At 35.5% G+C, this 11,136-nt stretch overlaps 1 protein-coding gene across 1 annotated transcript in view; it reads right to left on the reverse strand.

The window, feature by feature from the left end:
* Positions 1 to 896: 896 nt before the first annotated feature.
* The window catches only part of LOC137642217 (uncharacterized), a 57,630-nt gene continuing 47,390 nt past the window's right edge, over positions 897 to 11,136 (reverse strand). Inside the window, exons 2-4 of the mRNA XM_068374750.1 lie at positions 7,091 to 7,465; positions 2,793 to 2,891; positions 897 to 2,414 (exon numbers count right to left, since the gene is read on the reverse strand). Of these exons, the coding sequence (XP_068230851.1) occupies positions 1,871 to 2,414; positions 2,793 to 2,891; positions 7,091 to 7,254 (807 nt within the window). The 5' untranslated portion in view covers positions 7,255 to 7,465 and the 3' untranslated portion in view covers positions 897 to 1,870. The remainder of the gene's footprint in view (positions 2,415 to 2,792; positions 2,892 to 7,090; positions 7,466 to 11,136) is intronic.

Consider the following 11,136-nt stretch of genomic DNA (forward strand, 5'->3'; position numbering starts at 1 on the left):
CCGACTCGCAGCGGTGCCCTTTTAGCTCGGAAAAGTATCCGGATCGCTGATTGGTTGGACGAGATAATTCTAACCAATCAGCGATCAGGAAACTTTTCCGAGCTAAAAGGGCACCGCTGAGAGTCGGTGCAAATCTGCCTCGATAAAAGAAATGGAATATAGTGACATAATATGCATAAATCAATTTCCAATCTTATGATATACAACATGACATAGGCGAAAGCATGCGTTCTACCGTGTGCCCGCTCTAGTTCAATAAGTAATGACTGTCAAACTTATCCCCTTTTTATTTGTTTCTGATGGATTGAGGTAAATATGAACTATAGGATAAATGTTAGGGTGTAGGTTACGTTCACTGATGTTAATAGAAATAGATTTTGTATGTTTCTATCCCTTAGAAATTATGAGGCTTTTAAAAGGTGTCGTAAATTCTCTTAGTTTGTGGATTTCAGGTATTTTCAAATATATTTCTTCGACCAATATTCCTTAAGCCTAATTTGCGAGCTAATCTTACTTTTATTAATTTCATGTTCTTTTATTTCTTCAGATCCATTCGATTTTTTTCATTTATTGGGAGATGGCAGAGAGAAGAGAATTGTTCTGTGTATTGGAGATCTCTTCGCACCAGGAACAATTTCCATAAACTATTTTTTTAAGATAGGATCTATCTTTAAAAATGAAAATACATTTTCTGGTTTAATTTTCTTAGTCATCATCCTAAGGTCATCCCAATCATCTTTTCAAAAAAGTTAACGAAAACAGCTAATTATAGGTAAAGAAATACAAAAGTCTTCAGTTCAAGGATAAATTTATTAAGCTATACTGCTACAGGAAGTACAGCATATTGCACTCGTAAAAAAAGTTGGTGGGGGGCTCGAAAGCATTAAAAAAAAAAAAAAAAAAAAGAAAAAATGACTCTTTAAATAAAAACATGAGTAAATTCTAAGTCTTGAGATCAAAAGTAAAAGTTTTTATAATCATTACTGAAAGATATAAAAAGATGACATGAGAGAGAGAGAGAGAGAGAGAGAGAGAGAGAGAGAGAGAGAGAGAGAGAGAGAGAGAGAGAGAGAGGACATAAACCCCGAGCAAAAGTTTCCCCGTAGCCTCTTCTCCAACAGCCACCTTATGTATAAATTGCACATGTGTTTTTTTTTTTTTTTTTTTTTTTGCCTTACGCTTACCTTTAGTACCATGTGAGAATTGCATTGTTTAAAGTATTTTGGTTTGAACAGTAAACATTCCTGGCAAATACAGTAGGATGGCCTAGGTACCAGCCACCCATTGAGATACTTTTGCCTGGCCCTAGAGAGTACTGCAGTACATTCGACCCTCTCTGGTTACGGCTCATTTTTCTGTTGCCTACACATACACCGAATAGTCCGACCTATTCTTTACACATTCCCCTGTGTCCTCTTACACTAGACGAGACTCTATAGCTATGGTAAGCAGCTCATCTAGGAGAAGGACCCTATCCTGTTAACTTATTTCCTTTCCTCGCTGGGCTATTTTCTCTGCTGGAGCCCTTGGGCTTAGAGCATCCCGGTTTTTCAACTAGGGTTGAAGCTAAGCTAATAATAATAATAATAATAATAATAATAATGATAATATTTAACCCTCATATGCCATTTTAGTTAGCCATTACGTCTGAACAGGGTTGGGTATCATGAATTCGTCTAAAGTGAATGAAAGCAATGTTTCATAAAAAATAAACAGGAATTGGCACATAATTTGAATAAGATAACTTTTGTACTTAAGAAGAATGGCTTTACCACACCGTAAGAACTGCAGTGTCATTGTCAGATAATTTTGCGTGAAATAAACAAGAAAACGGCCTGATAGTTCGTTGAGGTTAACGATATATTTTTTTCTAGCATTCTCCACAGGGACAAACGTTGGGCGAGTTTATACGATCGACGAGACCCTCTAAAGCTGCAATTTCTTGGGAATAATGATCTCCAAAGTTAGATTTATGTTTAGCATGAAGATTATCGATATCTTCCTTGATTCTCTCAACACTCTGATCATAAAGCTTTATGCCATAGTAATAAAGCACAGGTCTGAGATGGGACCGAAACTTCCTCTCCATTTCTTCGAGAGAAAAATTTTCTAAATAGAGAGGCACTGTCAATCGCTCTAGTATAAACAAACTCGGGAATATCAATGAGAGTATCTCATCTTCACACAAGGCCCTTGACAAGAAGACCAGGACTACCGTTGCAGACTGCAAAAGCTGTTCCCACTCAGCGAGTCTTTGAGACCCAAGAGGTATGTCCCAACGACCTTTGATATTTGGACGGTCGTGGTGACCTTCAAGGAACGCCCTGACCATGGCAGCCTTGTCGTTGTCCTCCTCGGCGTTTATCAGAAGATAGTGGCTTCTCTTGGCGTGCTTTTCGTAAAGTCTGTTTGCCCTGAGGAAAACCAAACAATTGTCGTTCAATGATCTTTCATGGATGCTTATAATTTAAAAGTCTATAGATCTTAAAGCAACTTATAACGTGAAGTCCTATGTAAATATCAACCACAATGGCATTTGATGTAAAATTCTACATTTGGGAATGTATATCCACTTAAAATTCATTTATAATTCATTTATATCAGCTTCTGGATATACATTCCCAAAGGTAGAATTCGATATTAAATGCCATTGGGGTTGATATTTACATGAATTAAAATCACGAGTGTTAGTGATATACATTCATGAGGTCCAATATATTTCTTTTGATATCATAAACGACTGAAAAACAAATTACTTCTATTCTATTGCTCTGCTTAATCTAAATACATACCTCTGAGGTCCATACTCATTTATGAGAGAAAATCTAAATTCATCTCGGATGGTTACGAAATTTTCCGTTAATGAGTCAACTTGTTGAACATTATTCATGCTGTAAAAAGAAAAAAACAATATAATGTTTCAGTGCAGTGTAAGAATAAAGATTAGATAATTTGTAAATTCACAGATGTTCTGTTTATCTAACTGAAGTATCATGCTGATATGTGTCTCTTGATAGGATAAGAAATTTCCAAAACCCACAAAATCCTTTAAGTGTCTTCTTCAACTACTGCAGAAAAAGTAAAAGAATAATGTAAGACTAGATGGTTCTACTGCTCTTAGAGCATATAATGATGTAACTTAACCATATCTTAGGGACAAGGTTTGTCAAGCCACTAACATGAGGTGAAATGCAATGTTTTTAGTCTTTCTTTCAAATCGATTATAGAGGATGTGGAAGTAGAGGAGTAAAAATGGGGTTATCATACGATTGTTTTTTAGTTTAAGATAAATTTCCTTGAGACGAATATGATTTTATAATTTGGGAGTTACCTATGTTTGAAACGAGTTATAGGAAGATTATGGAAGAAACTTATCTATAATCTGTATGAAATCAATATCTGTTATAATCCTACATTGGATATCCTTAGGGTTTAACTTCATTCACCCATAATTTGTACCATTCGCGAATTTTGACTAGACTTCTGTCAATGGATTCGGCAACCACAAGTCTATTATGGAGTTGGGATCGAAGTTAAGAAAGTAGCATCATGTGCATAGGTAATAAGCTGGTTTCTTAGGCCAACCCCCATATGCGTATATATTATGAAATGTAAAAGGCTCAGAAAAATCCCCGGACAGTTCGTCAACCGGACATTTCGTCCAACAGCTTTTTGTCGAAAGGACATTTGGTCGAAAGAGTATTTTCATATTATGAATTTATATTATTAACAACCAAGAAGGTAATTACTTAAAAAAAGAGTTGGTAGATAAGAAATACAAAAGTTTACAAGTAAGAACCAAGTTTAGTTTGTCACGTTTATTCTCCTTATTGGCAGTTTTATAGTTTCACTACCTCTTGAAAAACAAATACTAAGATTTAATAACATAGGTGTTTAGGTATTACAGTCCATTTAGAATCTATCTGAATACTGCTAAGACTTATAACTTATGTGCAATGGATTTTAAGTAATATAGTATATTAGTAATATAGTATATTAGTGATGGAAATGGAGGTACAGGGAACGAGAAGGAGAGGGAGCTCAAAGCGGAGGTGGGTGAACTGTATCAAGGATGACCTTCGATCAAAGGGATTAACCGGTGATGAGGTGTGGGACAGAGGTAGATGGAGAACGCTGACCAGAAACATCGACCCCACATAGAAGTGGGAAAAGATGTAGACAAAGAAGAAGAAGAAGTATATCTAAGTTTTCCTAGTCACCTGAGAGTTTTTTTAACCCTTTATTAACAATTGCATATTTGTTTGTAGTAATTCAAAGTCTAATATCAGATAATTCCTATTGTATTGTTAGCTCCCAATCATTTTGCTCTTTTTTTGACTTTGGTCATAAGGCGAGATAAAAGTAGCCGACATTCGAAGTTGAAATGCTCGGTGCCATCCTTCGACAGGATTATTTGTGCGTGGTATTCCTAGCAAGGTCTTTTCTCTGACATTCTATACGGAGAAATATAATTGTGGACGTCGTCGCCTTCCCCTCTGTACAATGCCTAGTCTATTCTATCTTATTTCTCTTCTTTTTGTTTTGTTTAAGTTTTTATAGTTTATATAGGAAATATTTATTTTGATACTATTACTGTACTAAAAATATCTAATTTTTCCTTGTTTCTTTTCCTCACTAGGCTATTTTCCCTGTTGGAGCCACTGGGCTTATATATTGCATCCTGCTTTTACAACTAGGGTTGTAGCTTAGCAAGTAATAATAATAATAATGATAATAATAATAATAAGAGATGAGAATTTGGAAAATAATTTTCTAAGCGGCGGCCTTTTTTTAAATAAAGTTATTGAACGTTATTGACTATAGTCCATTTCTTTTAGCGATGCAGATTTGCACTGACTCGTAGCGGTGCCCTTTTAGCTCGGAAAATTTTCCTGATCGCTGATTGGTTAGAATTATCTCGTCCAACCAATCAGCGATCAAGAAACTTTTCCGAGCTAAAAGGGCACCGCTGCGAGTCGGTGCAAATCTGCATCGCTAAAAGAAATTGACTATAGGATCCATAGCACGTATTTTTTAAGTTTAGAAAATATCATAAATGTTTCTTGATTTTTAATTTCGCAAGGCAGTACACAACTGGAACCGTATGATTTTCTGCAAGGAGAACATGGATGGTAAACAGTTGACGGTGTTCAGGAGCACTATCCAACATACCGCCACAAAATTAGTGCATACGCTTCGCCACTAAATCGAGATTACCGCAAGTTTCCATTATAGCGATATCTTCTTCGAATAAAACTAATCTCTCACCTCTTAACGAAACCATAAGTTGGTCTGTTACTTCGTTTCAATCTCTGAAATTCTACCGTCTTATAATCCGCCCCCCGCCCCCCCCCCAACTTTTTTTTTTTTTGGGTGGGTCATTTCTACCGTCTTGTTATTCGGCCGCCCCCCAACTTTTTTTTTTTTTTCTTTTTTTTTGTGGGTCATTTCTTAATAACGCAATTGAACCTTTAACCCACAGATTACAAAGAGTAGCTGGTAATGGATATCATAACATCTGCAGGAGTATAGCATCTGTTGTTCCACTGAGGCATTCGGGCTTTTCGTCCCTGGACCGTTGGTCCCTGGACAGTTGGTCCCGGGACAGACAGCCGTTTTATTGAAAGAGTATTCTTACTTTTTTTTTTTTTTTTTTTTTTTTAAGAGAACCATTTGCTTTTAACGAAAAGTCAGATGCACTGTTCTGAATTATAGTACTCGTCAATTCTTCTTCAGCAAGTGGATCTTTCCTTCATCTCCAGTACTGTCTTCAGAACAACAGCTCTGCTGGTATCAGGTGGGTAAGTATGTGGCTGTGGATCACCTTGAACCTTCTTTGTCTTCTCTCGCCCTCCACATCATCCTCTTCGCATCTCCAGTTCTAATGTCATCCATTCTTTTGGTCACTGTATAAGCATACCCATTGTGCAGTAGCTTCCTTCCATCACGTATAGCAACATTGAACTCCATGGACTGTAACAAAATGTCTATTTGTATATGTATGTATACATATATATACATATATAAATTTATACATACATATATTTATATATACAAATGTACATATATATATATATATATATATATATATATATATATATATATATATATATATAACTTCATATAATGCGTATTATACGATTTTAAACTAGACGTTCACAACTACTACCTAATTAATGAACACGAAGATATGCGGTGAATAACATATTCATGATAATGAATTGTGAAATCTTCCCTTCAGAAAAAATGCATTCCTTCTTTACAGTTTGAATGTCTTCACTTTTCCAAATTCTTGGATGAATAAACATGACTCTTTCTTAAGTAATTGCTAGCTTGACTGTTAACATTTATATGTTCATATAAGAATACTCTTTCAACAAAACGGCTGTCTGTCCTGGGACCAACGGTCCAGGGACGAAAAGCCCGAATACCTCAGTGGAACAACAGATGCTATCAGATGATTTCAATTGCATTGCTGGCAGAAGTCTTGCCTTAGCTGGCAAAAATATGTGGCTATGATACTCTAAGTATCTAAAATGAAAACTTAAATGACAGGACTTTCAAACTTGCACACTGTAAATGAAATGCTCTTCATGACTCTTTCTTGTATTATAGGGATATCATTATTCAGTCATAATTTAATAATGGTTTATTAATTCTTCTTCTTCTTCTTCTTCTTCTTCTTCTTCTTCTTCTTCTTCTTCTTCTTCTTAATCCGATGATGTTCCCCGTCCCCCTATCACTGGCATGTTCTTAGCATTTTGGTTGGTTCCACTTCCTCGCTTCTTGTTGCATGGCCTTAATAACTCGCATAAGCTTCCCTAGCCTTATCTCTTACATCACATATACCACACATTCTTCTTATATTTTGTTTCTCCCTCCTTTCCAGTAGTGATATTCCAGCAATCTATCTCACCATCCTCATCAATTTTCCTCCAGAGTAAGTTAACCACTACATTGAGAAATATTATTTCTTTCCCATTTTCTCAGCGACTATTAAAGGTAAACTAATTAATTCAAATGAAATTGTGAAATCATAAGACACCTTAAATCACATATGTACACAAAGCTGATTTTCATTAAACCTTACCTGCCAAAGTTCAAACGAATTTGGTAACCGACTTTCGATTCTGGTGAAGGAAGTTGCGTCCCTTGCATGTCCTTCTTGCCCTTGATCATGGCTGATTTACTACGCTTATGACGGATATCTTTTGTATTTTGAATTGTAGTCACGGAATACGACTTTCTCATCATGTACAAAAAATTATAAGGTCTCCTCTCGCTACTTTCCTGGCGCCTGGGGGAGAAGGATGTCTCTCGACTGGGTTGTACCTGGACATAGGATTTGTATGGTGTATCTATGGGAGGCAATACCCAATTTCAGATACGTTTTGTTGCACTTCCATAAACGTTTGAGAATCCAGTACGTGTCAGCCTGCTCTTACCATAAGTCCATCTCAGAAATCTGGAAACAAAATGAAATAACATGAATGCAAAACTTATGGCTTGACAATATTATCCATATGAGTTAACCATTCAATGTGCTTGGGATATACATATACATATACATATATATATATATATATATATATATATATATATATATATATATATATATATATGAAAAATGTGTGTGTATATCTTGAATATGTCAATATACTAAAAAAAATGTTTGAAGAAATCGACAAAATTAAATGGAATGATTAGGTTGAAGACTTAGATTAGGTTAATTGATATGAGAGTCTTGATAAGGAATGACAGAAGACTGATATTTCTTTTGAAATAATCTTTATGAGAAATTCAAAAAAATCTTCGATTAAAAACCATACTGAGAAAAAGCTCCACCTTTTCATGACTTGAATAATAAAAGAAAGAAACAGAAAAAAATGTATAAGAACTTCAGAGGTACCAATAACTTTTCCAATCAGAACAAACTAGTATCTCACTGAATCTGAAACCAATTACGACCAAATTGAGGAATGATCTGTAGAACTTCAAAACATCAGACTTGCAGCAAATGTTTTTATGTTGATCAGGCTCACATAAGTCTTTTTATAGTTTATATATGAAATATCTGTTTTGATGTTACTGTTTTGAAAACATTTTATTAGTTGTTAATTATTTCTCATATTGTTTATTTATTTCCTTATTTCCTTTCCTGACTGGGCTATTTTTCCCTGTTGGAGCCCTTGGGCTTATAGCATCTTGCTTTTCCAACTATGGTTGTAGCTTAGCAAGTAATAATAATAATAATAATAATGGAGCCTTTGGGCTTACAGCATCTTGCTTTTCCAGATAGGGTTTTAGCTTAGCTAATAATAATAATAATAATAATAATAATAATAATAATAATAATAATAATAATAATGATATTGATCAATTGGAAGTCATTTATTTAATATGCATTACATGTAATCCTTAGTGGATTGAAGGGACTTAAAGCGGTTGTAGAATGAAACTTTTCCACGATAAAAGATATTGTAATTGTCACCCTTATGTTTGAAGCGCGGATCTAGGACAACCGCCCCCGAGACAACTGCCCCCAGGACAATTGCCCCCCGACAACTGCCCCCAGGACAATTACCCCCGTAGGACTACTGCCCCCAGGAAAATTGCCCCCCATATTGCCATTTACATAATTACTTTTTAGTAACAATTTATGAAGATATTCTTCCTAATTACATAATCGGTCATTGAAGAAATAATTGTATCTATTTCCTAAATTTATTACCATTTATGTGGTTATTTCCTAATTAGGTAATCGGTCGTACGAGTTATAGTTTATTTTCGAAAGCTATCGCCAATTGGCTAATTCTGTATAGTCAAAAAAAAAGAAAAAAAAAAGTAAGAAGGATCCAGTATCTAATCGGTCGTACGAGTTATAGTTTATTTTCGAAAGAAATACAAGAAGTAACATAACCCATCATGGAGTTCGTCAAAAGTGAACGTGGAAAAATGAAGCTTATTTATGAAGGATACATCTATGTGAAGCAGAAGGAATTGGCAAATAATGTTACATCCTATGAATGTGAAAAACGCCGCCATAATAACTGTAAAGCGAAAGTAAAAGTTTGTGAAAATGAAGTAATTGGCTATGTAAATGATCACACCCATGCTGTTGACCAACCCCGCCGTGAAGTCTTGTAAGTACAACAGGAAATAAAGGCTAAATCTATTGCTACCGAAGAGACTGCACAGCAAATAATTTCCCAAACAGTTGAGTCGATATCAAGCGGTGCTGCAACTCAGCTACCGCCGGTGAGACATATTCGTCGTGCAACAAACAACTGCTGGGGCTCCTCATCCCATCCCATCAAACCTAACAGATATGGTCATTCCTTCCGAGTACAAGAAAACTTCTAGAAGTGAAGATTTTCTTCTTTATGATAGTGGATTGACTGAGCAGCGTATACTTTTATTTTCAACACCAACAAACATTAGCCTTCTGGAGAAATCAGATAATTGGTTTGGTGACGGTACCTTTAAGATTGTACCCGAGTTATTTTACCAATTGTACACTATTCATTGCTTAATTTCTGAAAGAGTTATTACGTGTGTGTATGCTCTGCTACCAAATAAACGACAAGCAGCATATGAAGATATCCTTCAAAATCTCCTCACTATAAACCCTAGACTTAATCCAAAGACCTTCCTAATAGACTTTGAACAAGCTGCTAGGAGTGCTATTGAAGAAATCTTCCCCAACGTAACTGTTAAAGGATGTTTTTACCACTTATCTCAAAGCATATACCGTAAGGTGCAAAATGAAGGTCTCCAAACTAATTACCAAACTGACGCCGATTTTTCCTTGCAAATGCGTATGATTCCTGCATTAGCGTTTGTTCCCGCAGAAAAAAGTTATTGAAGCGTTTGAGAAACTACAAGAGATGTTGCCACCTGAGGCTGATGCAATAATAGATTATTTTGAAGATACATACATCGGCAGAAGACGTCGAAATACAAGAAGACAGCCACGATGTATTGGAATTTTTGAGATACATAGCCCACAATTTATAATTCTAGTATTTAAATCCATTTTCAATATTTTTGCAACCCATCTATGTACAAATTTTAGTATATAATGTTATCTTTTTAAGACGTATTTTTAAATCATGTATTTTTTTATTAATAATAATAAAACATTGGTTTTATTAGTTATGCATTTTTATTTTTTTACACCATTGTCCAGGGGTTTTATAAGGGCAATTGTCCCGGGGGCAGTTTTCCTACGGGGGCAGTTGTCCTACGGGGGCAGTTGTCCTACGGGGGCAGTTGTCCCGGGGGCAGTTGTCCTGATACCGTTTGAAGCAACACTCAGGAGGGGACGTCTAGCAACATTTTTGTTATTATTATTGTTATTATTATTATTATTATTATTATTATTATTATTATTATTATTATTACAATGGCTCCAACAGGGGAAATAGCCCAGTGAAGAAAGGAAATATGGAAATAAATAAACTGCAAGAGAAGAATGAACAATTAAAATGAAATATATCAAGAACAGTAACAACATTAAAACAGATCTTTAATAACTATAAAAAGGGACTTATGTCAGCCCTTTTTCAACATGAAAACATTCGCTCTAAAGCTTTTGAAGTTCCACCGGTTCAACTACACGATTAGGAAGATCATTCCACAACTTGGTCACAGTTGGAATAAAACCTCTATAATACTGTGTAGTATTGAACCTTATGATGGAGAAGGCATAACTATCATAATTACCTACATACCCAGTATTACGAATAGTATGGTACTGTCCTCCACTTTGACAAGTTTATATAAATACTTGAGAAGAAATGAATAAGTATTTTACATGTACACTATAAAAGATTTCAGTACAGATTTTTAACTCTTTCCACCTGTGCGGAATAGGAAGTCTCATGTCACGCACCACTGTCACAATTACGTAAATTACATCCTTTGCATTGAATAGCAACACCTTTCAGTTTTACCGAACTGCTAATAAATTGATTGATTCATTGATTGAGAATGTCAGACTGGTGTTCGAGTCCCGATCAATCTCGTCAGTTCCTTTGGTCGCTGTAACATCACCATCCTTGTGAGCTAAGGATGGGGGGTTTGGGGGAGCCTATAGGTCTATCTGCTGTGTCATCATTAACCATTGCCTGACCT

Source organism: Palaemon carinicauda, chromosome 6 (genome assembly GCF_036898095.1).
Source record: "Palaemon carinicauda isolate YSFRI2023 chromosome 6, ASM3689809v2, whole genome shotgun sequence".
Classification (NCBI taxonomy): domain Eukaryota; kingdom Metazoa; phylum Arthropoda; class Malacostraca; order Decapoda; family Palaemonidae; genus Palaemon; species Palaemon carinicauda.